The sequence below is a fragment of the Neovison vison genome, chromosome 10 (assembly GCF_020171115.1).
Source record: "Neovison vison isolate M4711 chromosome 10, ASM_NN_V1, whole genome shotgun sequence".
In the NCBI taxonomy this organism is placed as follows: domain Eukaryota; kingdom Metazoa; phylum Chordata; class Mammalia; order Carnivora; family Mustelidae; genus Neogale; species Neogale vison.
In genome coordinates, this window is record NC_058100.1 from 49,399,043 (window position 1) to 49,422,919 (window position 23,877).

The 23,877-nt window shown below is 47.0% G+C and overlaps 1 protein-coding gene across 11 annotated transcripts in view; it reads right to left on the minus strand.

Moving 5' to 3' along the window:
* RGS8 (regulator of G protein signaling 8) overlaps window positions 1-23,877 on the minus strand; it is a 149,775-nt gene that overhangs the window by 47,070 nt on the left and 78,828 nt on the right. For 4 of the 11 annotated variants that reach the window (XR_006386634.1, XR_006386635.1, XM_044267257.1 and 1 more), the window contains exons 1-2: window positions 5,364-5,435; window positions 4,184-4,257 (exon numbers count right to left, since the gene is read on the minus strand). Coding sequence is in view for 3 of the 11 variants with exons in the window: in XM_044267257.1 (XP_044123192.1) it covers window positions 4,184-4,257; window positions 5,364-5,369 (80 nt within the window). In the remaining 8 variants the exon portion in view is untranslated. The other 7 variants (XR_006386636.1, XM_044267260.1, XR_006386637.1 and 4 more) reach the window with 6 other exon arrangements.

Sequence of the window (23,877 nt, forward strand, 5' to 3'; positions counted from 1 at the left end):
GCAGAGTAGCAGCCGCAGCTCCTAATTGCAAAGCCCCAGAAGTGGCGCCCGCACGGAGAGTAGAGGGTTGCCTGCGTAATACAGGGGTGCGTATCACAGAACCTCCCAGCACAAATGAAGTTTTCAGGCAAACTGATTGTGGCTCAGGTGCTCCCTACTCATCCCCAAACCTGGGGATAAAGATGCATGAACCGCTACAGAGCAGCAGACTAACACCTGTAGGGGAGGGCCCGAGCAGCTGGTACAATCAGCAGTTAAGAACCGGGCCCCTTTCTCTGTTCTTTTATTTACGTAACGAAGCTCTCATATTCCTATTTCTATTTTGGCTTCTCTCAATCAGCATGTTTAAAACTCTAACATGTATGTTTCAAATTCTCATATTTTCTTATTTTCCTAATTACCAGACATTTACATGTTATCTGTTACCAAAGGTCCGATGAGGAATTACACTCTTTCTGACTTCCAACGTTAGCCCCTTTTTGCCTTTAACCAGAGATCAGCAAACTACGGCCATGCGAGATGCCCGTTTGTGTAAATAAAGTTTTACTGGAACACAACAACACCCGTTTATTGACACACTGTCTAAAGCTGCTTTCCAGCAGGAGGGTAGAGTTGGGTTGTTGCCACCCAGGCTGTATGGCCCATAGAACTCAAAATATTTACTCTCTGGCCCCTGTTAGAGTAAGTTTACTGACCCCTGACCTTGAACTCCTCGCATGGAGAGCAAAGGTAAGTGGGAAGAGTTGGGTGTAATCAAATCAGGACTGAAGCGTGACTTCTAAAAGGGCACAGCCACGTGCACGCTGGGAACAATGTGCCACGGGAATAGTCCCAGAGATGTTATTCTCTGTGTGGAAAGGAAGTCCTTCCAGCCTGACTTTCCCCTCCCCTGATTTGTGAATCCTGGGCCTGGGCAGAGACGCCAGAGGCCGTCCAATTCAATATCTTCCTGTCACTCCAAGTGGGTTTCCATCCCCGACCCAAGCTAGTTATTCACAGAAATCTTATCCAAGAAACGTCTACTGGGATGGTATTATATTTGGCAAGGATGGACAACATTTGTATTCCACAGCCCGTCTCTGAGCGCCTTTTAAAGCTGGAACATCCAAGTTCCCAGAAATAGTCCCTCTCCTGCAGAAAATCGGGCCTGCACGTCCTGGGCTCCAACCTCTTATCTCAGCCAGGCGCATGAGGAAGCCATCGATTTTGTGACATTTCCAAACACTGGTGATAGCCATTCTCTCTCCTGCGACGGTGAGCAACCTGGCTATTCACTCTTATAAATCATAGGGTGCTCTGCCACCAGGCCAGGTGAGAGCAACGGATTAAGGGCCCTAGAGTCACCACATTCCGTGAATTCAAGTCAAGGTCTTGCTTGGGCTGTACCAAGGCCAAAACCCAACTTCCAGCAAGCCAGTTCACTCCTTGGTGCCTCAGGATCATCAATAACATAATAGTCAGGTCGAGGCCCCCAAGAACAATTAAGAGGACTTCAAAAAAAAAAAAACAGCAAATCCACACACGCCATCTAACGACATTCCGTGGGGGCCCGTGTAAAGGGTATACTCGTTACCGAGACAACGGTGGTTCTCCCCAGTAGTTTGGAAAAATCTTCCACAAAATATTCTTTGGGGCCCCATGGTTTTGATTTTCCATCTTGTGTAGCTGAGATCTGAATTATAACCTTGTTAGTTAGGTTTGAAATAATGGGAGCAGAAGTGAGAGTCAAAGGTTAAGGTTACTTCAAAAGGAGGGAAGGAAGGAAGGAAGGAGGGAGGGAGGGAGGAAGGGAAAGCAGAAAGAAGTAACTTGCCCTCATCTTTCTTCCCTGTTCCAGGACCCTACAGCCGTCCCTAATTGGTTCAATGCAAGCTCACACACGGGCCCACCCCCTGAATCCCGCAGTCAATGGGAGGGTTTGGCCCTGAGGTAGGTTCTGCTTGCAAGGCCACAACCTTGCAAGAAGGGCAACAGGAAGGGGAGCACCAGCCACACCGATGGCCTGAGGGAATGGACCACCCAAGGGAGTGGTCGGCTGGGGCAGGCTCACGGGGTTGAGAAGCAAGGTGGAGCGGGGGAAGGGGCAGGGAGGGGGAAGGGCAGGGGCGGGGAGATAGGTGAGCATCATTACCTGCGTGGCATCAGTAAAGCGGCCATACAGGCACGCGCTTACGGTTAACCCTCTGGCCGGTGTGCAGGGACGTCAGGGCGGGAGATAGGACTGCGGGGCACAGGGATTTACCCTTTCGCGGCCTCTCACCTAAAATCAAAGAATCTACTGTAAGAGGGGGGTGGCCCTCTCTGGTCTGACTGTGCTACAGATCCATTCAGCCGTCTGCTGGCAGAATGCCTCCCAAGACACAGCCCCTCCCCACACAGGCCTGCTTGTCCTAAGGGAGGGTGACAGGCTAAGGGTGAGCCGGGAGGACCTGCTGGTTGGATTCGCATTGCTGCCTGTGGGTCAGGAGCATCTAGTTCCCCAAGAACTGGCCATGGACAGTGAAATGGGGCACATGCCCCAGGGGAGGAAGGTTGGGGCCCGGCAAGCCAAAAATTACTGTTCTCTTTGTCTCATTCCAGCAGGGCCCAAGTGACCAGCCAGCCACGGATGGGGGAGGGGGGTCAGCACTTGCTCCAGAATTACTTGATTGGCTGCTCTTCTGATTCTCGCCTCCCTCTCGGGGAACCCATCCCAGAGCGTTGGGAGGGTGTGAGTAGAGGGAAGGGTAGAGTAACTCCTAGGGAGACTTGTCAGGCCCCCTGGCCACTGCACAGGCCTGCTCCTTTTGCAGGATCCCAGGCCCATGCTGGAAAAATGAATATGCAAGCCCCTCTCTCCTGCCCAGATGGAGGCCACCGACCTTCCTTCTGCAGCCTGGGGACTAGCCCATTCCTGACCTGGAGCGAGGGGGACAGCGGGAAAGGGGACACTGAGGTTGAGGGCTTGGTGACTGATCATCTGTCTCTCCTGAGGGTCCCCTTTCTCAGTGCTTCACACCCTTTGTTCCACAGAAATGATAGGAAGAAACACATGAAGAGAGCAGCCTATCCGTAAAGGGCTCCCCCGGGGATCCCTGACACCAAACATAGAATCCATTTTAAAAGAAACCTAATTTAGATAGATAAGGCCCCTACTCGATCTACTCCGTTTAAATTATTTTGCTATTACACAGAATGTTTCACAAAAACTTTTTTTTTAAATACCTTCTCTAATAATACCAAAATTCATAAAATTAAAAGATGGCTTTGTTAAAACTAAAGATTAATAAACAAATACATAAAAATAGTTAGACTTTGTATCAAAGCTCATCCTCAAGGAGACTGAGCTCAGACTGACATTCCCTTGACCTTTGTCCTAACGGGGCATCCACCTGCCTGCCCAGGAGTCAGGAAATCGAAGCCTTTCCCAGTTTTAAGGTTGTCTTCCAGCTGCAAGAAATCACTGTTTGGGTCACCTATGCCTCATTTTCTCTTGCTCGTGGTCTATCACCGGAAGGAGGGAAAGCCCGTACCAGGGGCCCTGGTTACCCTGGTGCCGAACAGAACCAGGGATGGCTCCCCACAGACACAGCAGGCAAGGTCATTTGGGGCAGGCATTACCAGGCCTGCAGTCCCTGCCTTGTCGCTCTTCCCGTTCCCAGTGCTAGCTCACCCTGGCTTGCCGGGACTGCTTGCACGCCCGCCTCTCTCCCTCCCAAATCCCGTGCTGCCCACCACCGCCCCCCAGACCGTTCCCCATCCCTTCACTTAGCTCAGCCTTGACTTCAATTCAATCAGAATCTGCAGGAGACTGTGGCCCCAGCTTCCTCATTCATCCCAGCACCTTGGGGCACTAATTCCATCTGGCCCTTGACTTTTGGTGGGGACGGAGTTTGGGGTCCCTAGAACCCGGGAAGGCCCATGGCAATGTGCCCTGTTAGGTGGACATCAAGTGACAGGTGACTCTGGGGCAGACAGAATGGGACACAATGGAAAGCGGGTACTCAAGGAAAAACAAAAAAACAAAAAACAAAGGTTAAAAGCAAAGAGCAAAGATTTTTAAAGAGGGGAAGAGAAACTAAGAGTCTCAGCGGGGAGAAAGCAATCAATATGCACGGAGAGGCAGGTTAATTAAATATGGATAATGCAATCAGCCCACATGGGCACCTTGAAGAGCAAAGAGAAAAACAAATGCAGTACTCACTGTCTTTGACCAGTCCTCATGGCCTGCGGGTCTTTGCCAACTGGGTGGTCAGAGAGGCTGTAGGTTAAGGAGTTCTGGGGAAAGAGTAGATCTATCTTTTAGCAGTCAGATCCTTGCTGGGTGAAGAACACGCGTGCACGAATGCACGGGCACACTCGTGCGTGCACACACACACACACGCATGCATGCACAACACACCTCCCACCCCTTGAGCTGGGCAGCAAGCGGCCCCGCGGAAAGCTCTTCTCTCTGCTTGTCACATCCAGTAAATACTGAAGCAGCCTACACCCAGCGGGCGGCGGCTCAGCTCCCGGGCACAGTCTGCACGCCCGTGCTCGCTGGCAGGATGCAGGAGGTGCCCCTGAGCAGAGCTCGCCTGGCACTCCTCCCGTACCTTCCTCTTCACTAACCTGCTTCCTTGCTCTCGGGCTGCAGCTCAGGGAGAAGTCCCCACAGCCCAAAGCTGCCTCCCTCTGCACCCAGAGGCTGTGCAGGGGGCAGCGAAGCCGTAGGTATTAACTCTTTCCGGCCACCGATGAGCTGAAAATCAAGTGTCCAGGGGGCCCTCTTCTAATGAGCTCCGCTGCTGGCTGAAGGCTGGTGCTGCTCAGGGAGCAGGGAGCATAAAGATCTTGCCCCAGACAGCTGCTGACAGCAGGAGCCGAGCCGAATCAAATCTCCTAATGAGCCAGGAGGAGGGGGGCTGTCTTGCTGGGTGTGATGTGATGTGATAAATGCAGAGAGCAAGAAAGCTACGGGGCAGGTCACACATCTACATTCCACCCCCTTTCTCCCAATTTCTATTGTGCTTCACTACCAAGCCAAACCACACAGCCCTGCAATTACCCCCTCTGCCACATCTCAGCTGTCCCCCTGACTCTGCAGAGGCATTTCTCCCCCCACCCCGTCTGTCTCTACCCCCCAGCACCAAACACACCACTCCTCACTTCTTAATGAGAAATTTCCACCTCCTCTGCCTCCTCAAAACATGTACATTTCCAACTCTGTGCTCCTGGCTTTTCCTCCAGTGGAAATTCACCTCTCTCCCTCATCCATCACCTAGCAACTTCCCCCTGCTTGCATTCGTGATGGAGTGAGACTTTTTCCTTTGTTCTGCCCAATCGGTACATTATCCCTAATTTTTCTGTCTTCTGCAATTTTTTCTTCCAAACCACCTTACCCACATGGATCTTGACACTGCCTGTTTCAGTTCCAGAAGGAGGGCTGTCTCTGCCGGCTTGCCCTAGTATGGTAGTTCTCTGAGTATGGTCCCTGGACCAGCAGCGTCAGCATCACCTGGGAATGTGTTAGAAATGCAAATTCTCGGGCCCCACCCCCAGACCTAGAGAATCAGAAACTCAGGGGACAGAGCTCAGCCTCCCAGGTGATTCTGATGCGTCTGAAGTTTGCAAATCCCTGCCGTGGGACAAAGCATCCCTTCTCCCCATTTCACTCTAGTCTCCTGCTCCCACTCAGGAACTAGCTCCAAATGCACCTAACCTTTACCACAAGTCATTTTGGATACCCAGAAGGTGACATTTGCTGGAGGCATCAGAAATCTCCAGGGAAAGTGATGGCTTGATACTAAAAATATTAGATTGCATTTGTTTAACCTCCTATAACGTAGAAAGCATATTCGTGTATTGTTAACAACTACTCTGTTCCAGAGCCGGAGAGGTTATTATTATCCCTGAGTTACAGATGAGAAAATTGAGGCAACTCAAGAACCGGATTTGTTTTCTCAGAACTCTTACAGCGGAGCTCTGCCCACCACGTCATGCCGGGACCCAGGATTCCTGGCAGATCTACTGGTGGCGTGACCTGTATTCCCGCAGTGACATGAGTCTGCCGCAACCCCACACTGTGGGATGAGGGGATGAAATAAAAAGTCTGATGCTGCCTCCACAGTGACTCATTGTCTCTCTCGCAAAGTGTCCACAGTGTGCCTCTGTTAGGTAAAGGGAACTTAGTGTTACGAAATGAGACGCCAAAGAAATGTTTCCCATTCTTTGGAACCCCTGCTTTGCATGCTGATGTTAGCGAATCCTTTGCTTCTGGATATTTTATTCATACACTGCACTGTACAAAACAGGTTCAGAGTTAAACGGGGAATAAAAGCCCACTGACAAGCACTTCCCTAATCCAAGATTAGGGTTCTATGGTAAGGTGGAGCCTCTCCAATTCATGCACAGAGCCATTGTCCAACAAGCCCTCGTTATGTGCCAGGCACGGGGCTAAACTTACACCGCTGTTTACTTAACTCTCGCAACAAACTTCCAAGACTGACATCTTTATCAACCCCATTTTACAGACGGAGAAACAGAGGCAAGCCAGTTACAGTGGCAGAGCGGGTGCCTGCTACCAAGCTTCCTGTTCCCAACGCTTGCTCTGCCCCTTTGCTTTAACACAAAGGTGGTATCCTCACGGGACTCCTTGTCCGGTGCTGAAATGGTGAGATAAAGGGCCCCTCCAAGTCTCATGCTGTCCCATCTGGCAACCAGGATGGAAAGGCATTGAGGAGATAGGGCAGGGCTGCAGAGGGACCCAAGTCTCAGGTGGAGGCTGACTAATATTAAGGCATTGGAATCTTCGATTAGCTTTTGGAGAAATAATATGGTCATAGGAAGTCAATAAACCAACCCGAATGTTTAAGGAAAGATAAAATCATTAACAAAGTTTCAAGAAAGAGCAGGAATATGAAGAGCAGAGAGACAAGAGTATGCGGACGTGCCTCCGGCATGAGTAGAAAGAAAAAATTAAGACTATTTTTTTAACCGAAATGTTCCTGAACACTGAAACGTAACCACACAGCACCCTAGTTTGAGAAGCACAGACCTAGGACTGGCCCCCTCTCAGGGGAGGCCTCTAAGTTAAATCTTCCTTTCCATAGAGGCAGGTGCATAAGGAATTCCAGGTGCTGGGCAGGGGCAGGGTGGGGAGGCTGAGATGAAGCAGAACGGAGAGCGTAAGCTTTCTGGCTTGGTCTCCTTTCCTGAAGGAGAGAGATACGCAAAGGCAAGCAGGCTGGAATGCTAGTGAGAAACACACTCGTCTCCTTGGACTCTGTGTCCTGGGACTTCTAGCCCTGGCCCAGGGATACAGAGCTCTAGATTCTTTTCTCGTTACTACTCCTGAGTTTCTGGCTGGAGACTGGGCACGGGACATCTCCGCTGGCGGGGACACATGGTTTTTCCCAGCCAAACAGGCATTACGAGCCCTGCTCTGGCTTCCCAGGCTGCCCTGCCCACCTCAGCCCTTCCCATTCTTGGTTTGCTCCTCCTGGGAAACCCACCCTTCCCAGGCCTGGGCTGCTGCATCTCTCTGGCACTGATGCTCACTCCTGCCTCTCATGAGCTCCAGACTGGCTTTTCCAGGGGACAGCTAGACAATTCCATCCTTCCCAGACTCTGCAGATGCAACTGTGTCGGAAACACCCACTTTGCCCTCCGAGTCCTCCCTTCCTGCCGGGCTCCCTCTGCTTCTTCATGAAATGACTGTCCTAGTCCCTCAGGGTAATGAGTGTAGGTATTTCTGGTTTCTTTTTCTCTATTGCCCTGTTGAATTGATTTTTAAACCTTTTCTTTATATTTCTGAAACACTTCTCAATTTTATCCGCCCCCCCATCCACTGACATGGCCCCTCAGAGGTTACTGGGCACCTCCCATGGTGTATGTCTCGTCCACCTCCTCCTAAGCAGCTGATTTTCCTGCCCACATGTCATCGCCTCCCCATCCCCATTAACCTCCTGGCACACTACACTACTACCAGAGTTACCCACCGATCAGGTACCATAAATGGTCCATAGAGTAATTTTTGATGGACTTCGTGGTAACGATTTGTCCTTCCTGACATTCTCACAATTTGGTCCCATTTAGCTATCCAGTCTTGTATCCCATTGTGCATACACACATGCGCACACACACCTGATTCTTCATTGCCCCCTCTGCCCAAAATGTTCCCCCTGCCCCCCTCGATCTGCCTCTTAACTCCCAATTCCTTCTCTAAACCTAATACCTTCGAGATAAAAATTCTCCTTTCCAAAGCTTTTCAGAACGGTCTCAATAAGAAGGAATCCCTCCATCCTAATACCACCACACTGCTGCGTGACTCTCTGACAGCCCATAAAATAGTCTGTAGGTTATCCTTGTGATTTATGTTTTCTGATCCTCCCAAATGACTATGTGTTCCACGAAGACTCTATGACTTACTCCCTTGCTATCAATTCTCATTGCTTTGTATGAAGCAGGTGTTTAATAAATGTCAGCTGCATTTGATTTTGAGTTCATGAAAAAAATCTGAAAAATCACTGAGGATTTCTTATGAAGGAAACATGTTAGACTTCCGCGGTCTCTGGGTCAAGTCTGAAATCGGTCTAATGCTAATGACTCTCGGGGCAGCAGCATGGGTACCTAAGGCATTTGGAAACTATTGTTCCCCACAGCCCGGTTAGGGCAGGCTAGAATTAATCAAGAGCAAAAGGAGCACCTGGCATTGTCACACAGGCCACAAAAATGTAATTAAATTGAAGATAAAGGGAATTAAAGTCTGCAATATAATATTTTTAAAAGCCATGTTAGTAGAGGTGGAGGTTTATTGCCAAACGCCCCCTGTATGGTTATTTAATCAACATACCACCTAGGACAGTACCATATTAAAAGCTTTTAATAAAACAGTCATTCAGATATTAGATTTGAATTCTGGTCAGCATGCTAAAGCTCTTCCACAAATCTTTTAAAAGCAATTTCCACTTTGTAGCTTCCTAGTAACAGCAGAAACATGAATCAACATATGCTGCATTGATTTGGGGTTTCCATGGAGACTGGAAGGACACAGGGAAAGGAAGGACAGAAAGAGGCCATTCGGCCCAAAAATCTACTAAAAAAAAAAGAAAAAAAAGTCTCAATTTCATTCCTCTGAGTATTAACAGCCTCATTTCCTGCTCATCAGTTCGAGCATCCGGATATTTAATTTGTAATAAGTCTGCTCAACTTCTCACAAGGAACATCAGAGGGGTAGTGGAAAGAAGTCAGCAGTCAAAGCTGTCGGCCCATGAGGTTTGCCAAGAGAACTGAACAAGCACAGGAACTGGAATGGGAAGAAAGGGCCTCTGGTCCTAACTCCGCCATTAACTAGCTCTGTGACACTAACTACCTTAACTAACTCTGTGACACTAACTACCTTAACTAGCTCTGTGACACTAACTACCTTAACTAGCTCTGTGACTCTAATTACCTTAACTAGCTCTGTGACAATAACTACCTAAACTAGATAGCTATGCAATCACTAACATGATGAAGAGCTCTGAATTTCAATTTCCTCTTCTGTAAAACCTACAATTATCTGCCTATTTCTCAGAATGGTTATAAGAAAGTAATGAAAGTGTCTCTGGGAATGAAAATGCCTTGCAAATTCTAGTCCACTATATACCCTACCACGGTCGGTCCCCCACTTATGACCGTTCCACCTATCAGGGTTCCCTTATGATGTCTGACTTGACCATGGTGAGAAAGTGATACGCATTAAGTGGAAACTACACTTTGAATTTCGCCTTTTGCTCTTTTTCCCAGGCTGGTGATATGTGGCGATCTCAGGATGCTCTCTGGTGATACAGCTCTGTGGCAGCGAGCCCCAGCTCCAATCAGCCACCTGATCACCAGAGTCAACAACTGATACCCTTACAACAACCCTGTACACTTACAACCCTGCCATTTTCCACTTTCAGTGCAATACTCAATAAATTATAGGAGATTTGCAACACTTTATTTTAAAATAGCCTTTTCTGTTAGCTGATTTTACCCATCGATAGCTACTGTAAGTTTTCTGAGCTTGTTTCAGGTAGGCTAGGCTGAGCTATGATGTTTGGTAGGTTAGGTACATTAAATGCATTTTCAACTGATGATATTTCAAAGTAGGATATTCAGCTTATGATGAGTTCTTCGGGACATAACCGCATCCTAAATGGAGGAAAATCTGTGTTATGTTTTGTGATGCTCTGGGCTTCTCTTTAAAGGGAATTTTGCCAACAAGCAAGTATATGCAAAAAAAATTTTAAAAGAGAAAGAGAGAGATTGCTGAGTTAGTGGTAAGTAGACTGACCTGGAAAAAAGAAGAGTGAGTAACTAGGCTGAGTTTGGATCCCCACTCTGTAATCTTCCAGATCTGTGACTATGGCACGTTACTCTCCTTGAGTCATTTTCTTCACAGGTAAGAGGAAGATCACAGTACCACTGCCATAGGCTTGTTAAAGGATTGTTATACAGCTTCACTGAGGGATTCAAGCAATGCTCGGCAAATGGCAAATGAGTGTTTAGTGTGAGCCAGTCATATTAGCTATCTCATCAGCTTCGTCATCTGTAAAATGGGAATTAGAATTCCTGCTCCTTCCCTACTTCCCATAGAAGATTATTTGGTTGACACCTGCTCAACTAGTTGATAAACTGCTTTGGAAAATGTACTAAATAAATACAATGTTATTATTTAAAGATTCATGTTTACTATCTGCTAGCGGAGGTGAAACAAAAGTGAAACACGTTTAGGAGGATTTTCAAATGTCTAGGCGTCTAGGCGTAGAGGGGGTGACATGTGTCTCTACTACCTTTTTCATTGTATTTTGTTCCTCTCAATCCATCATTTGTCTCCTTGCTACTCACTACAGCCTTTTCTTTTTTCTCCCTCTTTTCTCTCTTTACTATCTTTACGCTTCGCCTTTTAAGTGTGTCTAGAAGGAATTTTAAAATTAAACTTTAGAGACTTTGGATTCTAAACGGAAATTGTTCCTTAGGCCTCCTAAATTAAATGGCACATGAAGATGGGGCAAAACGACACAAAATCAGGAGACATTATAGGATTATAGGAATTACAGGACTGTCTCTCAAACAGTGGTCAGCAGCATTGGATATATATCTACGTATTTAAAGAAACACATCAACCAAATGTAGTATGTGGAATATATTTTGGATCCTGATTCGAATTTAAAACCATAAAAAATATCATGAGATAATTTGGGGAAATTTGAGCACTGATTAGATATTGCTATTAGTATGATATCGACATTGAGGTTATTTTTTTTCTTAAGCAACTTTTTACTTAGAGATACATTCTGAAATATTTAGAGTTGAAATGCTATGCTGTCTGCAAATTGCTTCAAAATCATCTAGGCTGGGAAGCAGGAGGTAGTACACAGATGCTCATTGTTCTATTTTCTTGACTTGTGTATATTTGAAATTATGCGTAAAAATGTTATAAATAGTGTGACCATTGACAACATGTGCTTCAGTAAAATGAGCCTACAAAGTGTAAACTTTTAGTGTAAGGAAATTGAAATATAGAAAGAGGCAATTCGAATGGGGTATTTATTTCCTGTATTTTAAGTTTTCTTCCCCATGAATAAATCCATTTTCAGAAAAGCCTTTTATTTGACTTCCAGGAAGCAGGTGCCAAAATCCGTAGAGGCTTAGAATGGGTATGACTCTTAGATATCACCTACAGAAATTAAATTTTAAAGAATTTGCCCAAGATCACATTTTTTAAGGCATGGCCAGGACTCCAGCCCAAAGCTCCAGGGATGGAATCCCACTACATCCTTTCTTCCCACTCCTGAGCTGCCCACCCGCACATCTGGAATCTAGGGCGGCAGACGAGGCTGCAAACGATGATCTGTTTGTCTACCTCCCCAAACTTTCTCCATTCCTTAAACAGCAAACTTGGTTTTTATGAACAAGCTTTCCAGAGGCCAGCAGCTGAAGGGCAGGAAGCCACAGTACAGGGAAAGAGAGGGCAACAAACACAATCCTTCACACACCCCCAGCCTGATCTGTTTCACCAAGATAATCAAGCCCTCAAGTATGAAATATTTCAACCTCTCTCCCTGTCTCCTCTCCTGCGAGTCTATCCAAATTTACACACAAGCTTACTTCCTACCCACCACTCACAGATGTGTCTACTCCAGGTAGATCCTTTCTCCTCTGGACTTGAGCCCCTCTTCCCACCTGCCTGGCTTCACCAACCCTTTATCTTTACTCTGTCCTTCCCCCCATGTTATTCTACACTTACAAATAAAAATACTTTCATTTAAAAAGAATTCTCCCTGGGGGTAGGGGAGGGGTCCTCATATTGTCAGCAAAACTACCCCAAAACATTTCCTGTTTCCCTACTTCCTACCCTTTCATCAGACCTTTACACTTTGACTTCCATCCCTACCATTTTGCTGAAAGAGTGACCTCTATATTGTGAGGCTCAGCGGTCCAATGGTCCTTACCCTTATGGAGCTGTTAGCTTCATTTGTCATGGTGACCGTTCAGTCCAGGCACCTCCATCCCCTTGACCTCCTTAGCCTTACACTCTCCTGACTGGTCTTCCTGTGGGTCTCTTTTGCTGGCACCTCCTCTGCTCCCCCATAATGCTGACATTCTCCTGCCCTCCAGCCTTGGCTTCCTGCACTTTTCTCCTTAAATGCTCCTGGGAAATCTCATCCTTGCTCAGAGTCCCAACTGTATCAGGTATTCTGATCATTTCTGAATATTTTCTACTAATTCCAGACCGTCTTCTAATTATATAAATTGTCATGGCCCGTGGATTGCTGAACATACCCCCTCAGGTATCCTACAGACACAACAAAATCGAGAACACAATCGTCCCTTCTTTTCCTGACCCATTCTATCGCCCAGCCCCATGTCACCTCACACACACACACACACACACACACACACACACACACACATCTTCTTCCTCTGGAAAGCCTGGTCTCAGTTTCTGACACCACCATCCACTGAGTAACTCAAGCCAGAAATAGGGAAGTAATTAGACAGGACTCCTTTTCTCTCATCTCCTAGAGTCAGCCAATTAACCAAATCGCACTGATTGAATCTCCCTGGCAGTTCTCACATCTGTCCCCTCCTCTCCATCCTTACTAGTACTGCTCGGCTCCATGCTCTGCTCCATGGTTTCTGGTTCCTACTTTCATTGTCTTTGGTCTCTGTGATCCAGACATGCTTCTCTACATCAGAACATGCCGTGATTAGGTACCCACAACTCTCTTCTCCTCACTGGACTCTTAACCCCACCAAGGGCAAGAAAGTGGATTCATTCATTCATTCACTCATGCATTCATTCATTCATACATTTATTCAGCTAACATTTAGGTATCTCCTAAGTGCCAAGCAGCGTACCAGGCATAGTACATTATCTATGCACACTGTATACACGAAAGCTGTATTTTTCATCTCTGCATCTCCAACATCTAGCTCAGTGCCTGGTACCAAGAAGATGCTCCACAAATGTTTGTTGAACATAACTGAGCCAGCCAGTGGACAGATGAGTGAGACCATGTTTACAGCAGGATGCTGGCAGGGAGAGGACAGTGGACAGGCGAGTGAGATCATGTTTACAGCAGGATGCTGGCAGGGAGAGGCAACTTAAAGTCATAGACACGGCATAGGCTCCAGTGTCTGGTGACAAGGGTTCAAGTTCCAAGTCTGCCCATTCATGGCTGGGTCATCTTGGCTGAAGACCTTGCTTTCTTATCTATGAAATCAGAATTCCTAAGGCCATGCCAACCTCCTGTTGCGTAAGCAAACATGGATTGTGCATTACTCAGCGTCATGAAAACATGAAGTCATATTGACAGCATCGAAGTCCTAGAAAGCAGGGGCCCAGCACCAAATGGGGGCGGGGCTGGAGGCTGCAGAAGAAGGGGCGGCAGGCCCGAATCGAAAGCAGCAGGACCTAGTTCTCAAAGCCCTGGGGCTGCGATGTCAGTACGAGGGGCCATCATAATTGCAGTGTGGCTCTCTCCTATCTCACAGTGCCAGGGCACTGGCTATCAATCTCTTCCCCTCCTGAGGCAGGCACAAAAGCTTTACCACTTGCCATCAGGGTCTATAGCTGTGGGCAGAAAGCAGCTCCAGCCCTCTCCCCTCCTCTGAATATAAAACAAGCTCTTGCTAATCCTCCATTCTCAACAACTTTAGCCTTCCTCCCAGCTCCATTCTGGCCAGCCACTTAGAGTCACACAAAAAGGAAACTCCATAGCCATCAGACCAGGGATGGGCTCCGGCCCTGGAGCAGCAGGATAATGGTGGGAAATAGTGGAGTGGAGTCTGGGCCACCTGCAAGGACCGATCTCGCTCTGGGATCTGCTCCTCCCTGCACAGAGCCCTCAGGGAGTGGAGGTGACTCGCTTTTGTGCCTGTGCGGGGTGCACGTTAATGTCTGCACTGGGGGCAGGGGGAGGGGCCGGGGCTGTGTGGGTGTGCTCTGATGCACACAGATGCTGAGCAAATTCTGACATGTTTCCTTGGGAGACAAGGCCTGGTAGGAAGGTAGGAATCTTCCTTAAGCCATTCAGCTTTTCTGAGGCCTTCTTCCTTCTTGGACCTTTTGTTGAAAACCTCAAAAGCCTTTTGGAAATTCCATACACAGCACACTAATAAAGGCCCTGATGGGAAGGCTGATGCTGTCCAGACAGTGAAAAATTTCCTGATCCCTGAGGCAGAGACAGAAGCAAGGAACATTTCTAGCATTTCTGGAGATGGAGGTGTTTGGACAAAGAGGAAATTAAAAAGCACAAAACAGAGAGCCTGGGATCAGATGGGCAGCACAAAAACACTAAGTCATAAAGTTATTATGCACAGCAAAACTCAGGTTCACACGGCGCAGTCACAACCTACAATAGCCTTCACTTCTCTGGCTGAATTTGACCAAGTTTCTTAGCCTCCACGGGCCTCAGTTTGCTCTGGGAAGTTGAGAAGATGCAACAGCACAGTGCAGGGAAAATGCCTAGCTCTGGTAATGGAGCTACCACTATTCCTTTTAGAGGTATTCCTTTTGGAGGTAAGCTGAGTGCTTGTTCCTGTGCCCATTTTACAAACCACAAAAGCAAAGCTGTCCAACAGCCCTGAGTGAAAAGTAATAGCCCTAGGGAAATTTGAAACCAGGACCCCCAGGGCTTTCCCTATTTTACACACATTTCAGCAGACTCAGTTGCTGCTGCATACCCATCACTGAAATCTGCATTTGGAGGATTTTTTTTTTTTTTTAATGGAAATATGATGGGTTTTGGTCAGCCATCCAACCACATTCTTACTCAATCCCCTGGGACTACCTCGCGTTTGGGAAATGGTTATCATTAACCAAGCAAACATGATCTATAGGTCAGAGTTAACCGACCCATGAAAGAAAGATCTTGACCTCAGTAAGAGATTTAATTCAGTTAGACAACGATTATGAGAAAGTTTTCAGGGGCATCTGGGTGGCTCAGTCAGTTAAGTCTGCCTTCAGCTCAGATCATGATCCCAGGGTCCTGGGACTGAACAGTGCATCGGGCTCCCTGCTCACCTCAGGTGGAAGGGGGGGTGCCTTCTCCCTCTCCCTCTCCCTGCCCCTCCCCCTACTTGTACTCTCTCACTCTCTGTCAAATAAACAAAATAAATGAAAAAAGGGGGGTGGAGAAAAGAAAGTTTTCAGATTCTTCGTGTGTTTGGCACTGGGTGAAATTAAAGAAAAAAGTGCCTGTCGGACCAGGTTCCTTGGGGCAGCTTACCAATGCCTGGCCACAGTGGGCTACAGGGCTCTCTACAGACTCCAACCCTGCTCACCCCAGACCTATCGACCTACTCTGAAGATTGAGCAGAGAGCAAATGGTTAATAAAAGCTAGTTTACTAAATTGATTGGGTGCTCACGTGGCTATCATTCACAAAATAATAAGCGCCATCAATAGCATCATAAATATCACATTGTGCGTTCACAGTGTTGAGATTTCCCCAAACCTGTATAGGCTCTCAGGATAACAGCTGTCTCGCTGCCCCACTTTCTAGCACCCCCCCCATCTTCCAAGAAAACCCTCAAGGTTTCCAAATCTGTAGGAACAAATAATCCAAAAACAGCCCCAGTTGCAGGCTGGGGTAGGCCTTCCTTACTTCACTAGGTTGAAAGCGCCCCAAGATCAAGACTTAGAAGGACCTGAAAGCCTGTGTGTGTGAAACAATGCATTGAGAGTGAGTGGCTCTAACACAGAAAGAGAAAAGCCGCTCTCCTCCTCCACGCCTTCCAAAAGTCACTACCAACACAGCCCTCAGAAGGACCCATTTAGCTGATGCCAGGGACTCGTCACCTCCTGTAAATGGCAAATGTGCCCTCAACTCACTGTTTAGCAATTGGTGACCTGCCCCCCCAAAATAAATAAATGGTAGCTATGTATGGAAATGGATGTTAACCACATTTGTTGCAGTGATCACTTTGCAACACGTACGTACATCAAATCATCATGTCATACACCTGAAACTAATATAATGTTACATATCAATTATATTTATATTTTTAAAATCTTTTTTTTTTTTAAAGATTTTATTTATTTATTTGACAGAGACAGATCACAAGTAGGCAGAGAGGCAGGCAGAGAGAGAGGGAGAAGCAGGCTCCCTGCCGAGCAGAGAGCCCGATGCAGGACTCGATCCCAGGACCCTGAGATCATGACCTGAGCTGAAGGCAGCGGCTTAACCAACTGAGCCACCCAGGCGCCCTATATTTATATTTTTAAAAAAAGAACGCTTGCCCCAGCAAGTCTAGTGTTAAGAATATGTCTAAGAAAACAATCCGGAAGGTAAGCTAAATTTTAACTATGATGTTATTTCAGCATTGTATATAATAATAGAAAAAATCTTTTTAGTTAAAATAAAAGAAATCGGCGCCCTGCCGATGGTTGTTAGTTCACTTGATGGTGGGGAGCCTTTCACAATGTCTCTGTGTATCAGATCGTCACATGGTACTCTTGAAACATCTCCCAATTTTGTCAATTACACTTCCATAAAGCTGGGAGCCGGGGGGACACAGAAGAAACCGGTGACCTCAGATGTACTTTAAATCTCCCTCCTCTCATTGGGATAGTGAGTCCTTCTGCATCGGCATGTGTCACTGGGGTTAGTCACCAGCAACGCTGGAGACCTGCACGCTGAAAAAACAAAACAGATGCCGTGGGCAGCCAGACTGCTGGGCAGGCGATCTACCGAAAACAGCAGCAGAAAAAACATGAATGGAACGAAAAGAGACAGTGTCACAGTCCAGATAGCAAACTACAATATTCTCAGAGCCTGCAGGGATCTGAGGGAAGAAACTGCATCTCTCCAGGCCAGAAAACAGGTTTCAGGGGACCTGGGGAGTTAGGACTGAGGAGAAGGGAGAACAACAAAAAAAAGAACCTTTGCAGCTTGGCACCCACTGAGTGGGAAGAATGGCAAAGTCCTGCACTCGTGCTCCTGGCGGGGGTGACAGGCTTGCCCCCCCCTGCAGAACTCTGTTAGAGAATGAACGAGGAGGACCCATGGGAGGACAGTGCCTTTTCTGCCCCGAGGTGCCCTGCCCTTCTCACAAGACTGAGGCTGGGGATGGCCAGTCCAGGGAGCCCTCCAGGCCCTGCTGGAAGGAGCAGCTCTCTCTTACCTGTCCGGCAGTGGGCAGTGCAGCAGGGAAGGTGTGGCTGGCCCCGGGCCCCAGCTGGGCATGGTTCGGAGAGGCCCTGAGTGATAGAGTCAGCCACCTCCCGGTACAGGGGAGAAGGTGGCGGAGGCGGCGCCCCTCACCTCAGCGTCCCTAGGAGAGCTGCCGCACCATGCCGCTTGTGTGGCTCCCCGCTCCCGCTGGCTCTGCTCGCCTGGGGCTTTGCATCTCATGAACAGGGAAAGAGCGAGCAGAGCGGGCGGCGAGGGAAGGGGGTGGGGAAGCGGGGGGAGGGAGAGGGGCACTCTGACAGATGATGCGCAGAGTCGGGGGAGGACCGAAGCCTCGAGCAGGATGGCACTGCCTTGTGTGGCTCTCCCGCTGACAGCTCGTCACTGAGGGGCCGGCTGCTCTGGAAAATTCAGGGAGAGGCAGAGAGCAGAGGGGGCGGCAGAGCCGGCAGGTGGGGAGGGAGGAGATCCCCAGATTGTGCAGGGGGGGAGGAGGTGACGTGGGGTAACTGGCGCAGGAGAGAGAGGATGACCTGCTTTGGCTCAAAAACAGACCAGGTTGGAAACATCCCTTCATGAGGCGGTGTGGGGGAGATACCGGAGCACCATACTCCTGGCCTGCCTTCAAGGTGGTCTCTATCCCCTTCCAGAACCAACCAGCAAAGCCACTCTGCCTTGGGAATTTGGAATGGCTAGACACTTTAGATCAAGCACAGCTCCAACTTTCTCAAAGAGAAGAAAAAGGAATTGGCATGGAAGAGTGTAATGCATGAACTATTTGGGGTCATATGTCACTCTACCCTGCAGGCAAGTCTAAGTGTCCCCTCTGTCATCTGCCCAACTTCTGACCAGGAGGTTGTGGTGTTAAGAACAGGAGAAAGAGGCAGCACCCCTCCCCCCCAGGAGGGGATGGAGTGTGTCTTGAAATGCTTCTGTCTGTGAAGTTCTATTTGGATGGTCAGGAGCAAAATCTGCTGGCCAGCTTGGGCCAGTGCCTGGGGAAGCTTCTGAGCCTGAGGGATACCCCATAGCATCTGATGCTAGTCTACTTGACCTGCCACTGGCGCATAGCGAGGTTCACTGCTCAGGCCCCAGAGCTGACAGTCATCTGCTTTGTTTACAACCACAGCAGAGGAAGAGGCTGACAGGGAAGAAAATAAACAAACAGTGGAAGCCTGAGAAGACCAAAGGAAGCTGCAGCTGGGATAACACACAACAAGCTTGGCTAATGAGGGGAAGAGAGATCTCGGAGAAGGGCTTCTCTGGAGGGAGGGGACAGGAGGCAAAGGGGGTAGAGAACCAGTGTGCTGTTTTAAGCTCTAGGGAGCTGCCCACCCCTGGTACTCTTCAGGCCTGTCTCCAGAGTCCTGAGAAGCGCTTCCCCAGATGACCCCGCAGGGGTGCTGGACCTTGCCTCTGCAGACGGTCACAGTCACTGATGCATTAAACATCACAGCAGTTCACAAAATCAGGTCAATGCAGCAAGCCATCATCAGAGCCTACTGCGTGTTGGGGGGGAAGCAAAGGCAAGGAAGATAACTGACTTAGGTCTCACATGATCCAGAGGGGAGAGACTTGCCTAAGTGACTCTAACGCATGGATAAGTAAGCGGAAGACTCAGTGCCACCACCACACCAAGGGGAAATAGAGACAGCCACCTGAGCCGTCACATTCGTCCTCCCAGAGGAGGTCTCTTCTGACCTGCACCTTGAAGGTGACCTGTAGATTTTGACAAGCCTGAGTTTAATGGGGGGAACTCAAGACAGAGGAACAGCCTGGGCAAAGGCATGGAGTCTAGAGGTGCCTGGTATGGTGTGAAGAATAGTGAGTGTTCTTTCTAGAGAGGCTGGAGCAGGACATGAAGTGGGATAGGAGGAGGCCATGGTGGAAGATGTGAGTGAAGGGGCACGTTGTGACCAGGTAGGAAAAAACTTCAAATAAAAGAATGATGGGCAAGTCATTTTCATGATCAGACCTGTGCTTTGACAAGACACTGAGTGGAGAAGGACTTGGCGGGGGCGGGGGGTGGGATCCAGTCAAGGTTACGTTGTAAATCCCCAAGTGAGTAGACAAGCACCAACATGAAACAGTATACCCAAGAGGAAAAAACAAGGTACAGAGATTCGGGGCAGCTAGATCAACTAGACTTGATCTGATGTGAGGAATAAGGGAGAGTCCAGAACAGGGAAGGGTAGGAAGGAATTGAGAATGGCCCTACAATCTCTCATTTGAAAACTGGCTTCAAAGGCCAGGGGACCTCAGTCCTGCCCTGCAAGAAACCTAATGAGTCTAAAGAACCCAAGTAAGCAAGGAAACACGCCCTTCCCTAGAGCCTCCAGAAAGAACAGAGCCCTGCGAACACCTTGCTTTTATTCCAGTGAGACTCGTGTCAGACTTCCAGCCTACAGAACTGTTGGCATGGGATCATTTGTTACAGCAGCTGTAGAAAATAATAGAGAGGAGCTGTCCTTGGTCATAGTTATGACATGTCTTGCTCAGTGTAGACATACAGAAACCATGGAAGAACCAACATCAGAAATTAGATAACCTCCTCATTTTAGTGAGGTGCAAAGTCTAAATATCTCCCTTAGAGTATGTCATCCTCGTACACATGCGCAAATATAAGCACACGTGTGCGTGCGCACACATACATGTGCACACACATGCACACACACACACACACCCCACAAGTGAATGTCTGAGCTCAGTCTTAAGTGATTCATTAGGCTCCCTCCCCTTCCCAGGCATATTCTACTTCTGGCAAAAGCGGCTACCTCTCTCTAATGAGCCATTGTCGAGAAAGGCTTTCTTTGCTCTCCCATATAGTATCACCTGTCAAAGGAAACAGTTAATGCTTAAGGCTTAAGAGGAGAAAAGTAGAGAGGGGGGCACCTCCTTTAGCAGAGGAGAGCCTCTGACAATGAGAAAGCAGAGGCTGCCAACTTGAACAAAGAAAGTAAACAAACAGAAACAAAATCAAAATAACTCTGTCCCAGGGTAGGAGAAGTAGATTCTGAATAGGAAGGGAACAGAATAGAAGAATGGATAGACACGGTTAGTCAAAGGGGCCGAGAGAGCTGCTGAGCCTCACCCTGTGGGCCAATCTATATAGAGGTCTGTTGGAGTTCAACCGTCCTTATACTTGGATGCATAAGGGCACAGGCCTGCACATGTTCACGTGCAAACACACACATGAGCACATGCGAGTGATCTCGCAGAGTTTGAAACGTGCATGTATCTGGAGGTTATTTATAGAGAATAGGAGTTATATCTATCCAGGAATTCTGTTCTCGACCAGATCATTCTGTAGGAGGTCTGAATGATCCTTCAACCATACACACTTCTCCCCTATCCCCATTTCCGCAGGCAGCAGATAGAAATGATAAAGAACATGGATTCTGGTACATCAAGAACAGGTACTCTGTATACAAATTCCACTTCGGCCACTTACCAGTTTTGTGACCTCGAGCACATCACTTAACCTTTCTGTGCTACAGTTTCTTTTCCTTTAAATTGGGATATTCACAGCACCTGCCTCATAGGGAGGCTATGAAAATTGATGGGTTTGTATGTAAGAAGTTTAGACTATGGATAATGGATATCCCATCTGCTCCCTCAGGATTCACGATCCCCCTTGATCGCTCATAGCATCTTATACTTATCCAAATGTGTATATGTGTGTGTGTACAATGTTAATTACCTGGTTTCTTGTCTGCATATTCCCACTAGACTATAAGCCCCACAAAAGCAGAAGCTATACCTTGTTTCACTCTGCTTTTTTCACCTAACCTCATTCATGTGTTCAAAAAATCAAAGATGAAATAGAGTTTTCTTTCTTACCCAAGATTTAATTCCCAGAGTACAGGCATAGATGTCTAAAACCTTTATCTGTACTAGCTCTCTGTGGGCAAACCATCCAACGTCTTTGAGTCTCTATTTCCTCTTCTATTATATGACAGCGCTAAGCTAGGTTATCTATACATTTTCTTCCATTTCCATAATTCTACAATCCTGTACTATATTTCTCTTGCTCATCTGGAATAAATCCTTGGAAGACTTTGGACAAAGGATGCTTAGTAATTTGATAAGACCACTCCTCAGTTATGATCTATCACCAGGAGTGTAGACTGTGGAAGTGATGGCCCTTGGTTTGTTCACAGCTCTCTGTACCCATGCCCTTGGATACTCTCTCCTGCGCTGATTCTAGATGTGGCCAAGTACCTTGCTTTAACCAGTCATACAAGAGCAAACACGATACAAGTAGAGGTTTGAGAAGCACTTGTGAACTGGAGTTTTCTGTCTCTTGCTACCTTGGAATCCTGTGGCCACCATGTAAAGAAATCCACACTAGATTACTGGGTGAATAGAAGCATGTGAGCTAGTCACCACTGTCCTACCAACCAACAGCCAGGCAACTGCCAGACACGTGAAGTCATACTAGATAATCCAGTCACCAGCCAATATACCAGCTGACTGTGGACACATGAACAAGATCAGCTAAGCCAGCCCAACCAAGATTGCCCAAATGACCTACCTACATCATTACGACCTCAATAAATGATTGTTGTTTTAAGTCAAGACATTTTTAGGAGGTTTTGTTACACAGTAAAAGCTCACTGATACATCATAGAGTAGCCCATATTTTGAAGCCCATTCTGGTACTTCTAGCTCCATTCCCTGAACATCAGTCTTTTTTATTGTGTTCCCCCCCAACTTCATTAAAAAGCAAAAAGTGACATAGGCAACTAAATGAAATCCAGGCTTTATGAGAGATTCAATTTGTGTTTGTTTCATCTGAAACCTTGGACAATCTTTCTTTGCCTCAGGGTGGTTATATAATATATAAATAGATACACAAATTTATTCACCTATCAGGGCAGAAGCCACTTCTCAAACACAGCTTTGGAAGTAAACTTTGTGCAGGTGACTTTGCCAAAGTGTCTAATTTTTCCACTGGAATTGCTTACTCTTAGAAAGCAAACGGTCATCTTTCTTTGCCCATCACAGTCCCTAGGGTAGCTTTTTGGTGATTTCCAGACCTGTAAATCATGGCCCAGTTACATTTATAAAATTCCCAAATGGCAACTGCAAGGCCATTATTTTTCCAAATAAGAACATTAAAAATTTATCTACCATTGCCATCATTTTATAAAATAAAGGTAATTTTGATGCCAAAACATACATGACATAATCTCTGAATGAAAGATAATTCTTCCCATGAAAGTACAATTGGCAACCCAGCACCCACATTTAGGTACATAAATATTAATATAAGGAAATATTTAAACACAGACACATGCATATGCCCATGTACGCACATGCACACAAAGACACACACAGTACACTGTGCTATTTTTTTCTTTCATTTTTCTCTGACCACTGATTTGCCTTTGGCACCTATGGATGGACTTGACATATGAACCACTAGCCTACAACACTGCATATACAAAACAATTGCGTGGTAGAACACTTAGGGGATATTTTAACATTCATAACCTCTACTAAAGGGGTTGTTTTTTTTCCGGACTGACCTGGAAGCCTACACTAGAGCAGATTCTGACCCTTCCCACCACTGCAGCTGATACAAGTGAGATAAATTTGCAGCACCATAAAAGTGGACATGTTATAACAAATAGCTGCCAACTTGCATTTTCCCAGAACACAGCTGAGGGAAAATTATCTTCCTTTATTCCAGCACACTCAGAAGGGTACAGCTAATGGAGTTCAGGAATCTTATCGAGGGGACTCTGTGGATCAAGTCTGAATTTTGAGAAACTGCAACACGGCTTACAATCACTCTTAAATACGCATTTAGGAAAGCATTCCCTCTGAGACTAATATCGAACATGAATGGCCCAGTACACAGAAGTGGTCACTAGACAATGCAGAAGCAAATGAAAGAATAAGAGAGTTACTACCTGAACAGAAGAGATTTCCCAGCCTGCACCCTGCCCTTAGATATGAGACATTAGACACAAAGAGCAGAACACACTCCAGTTCAGGGTACGTGTTGTGCACATGCTTAAGATACATGTTTAGTCAACCACTTATATACATCCTGTGTTTGGTAGATGTGGAATTTCAAAACTTCCATAAGATCGGGCACCTGCATCTACCCACTTATGAGCATCTATACCGTATATACTCAATATAAAATGTGTTGAACGGATGAATGAATGAACAAATGAACCTCTACATGAGATATGGGTTATTTATTAATTCAATCAACATATGTTTATTTAGCCCACTGT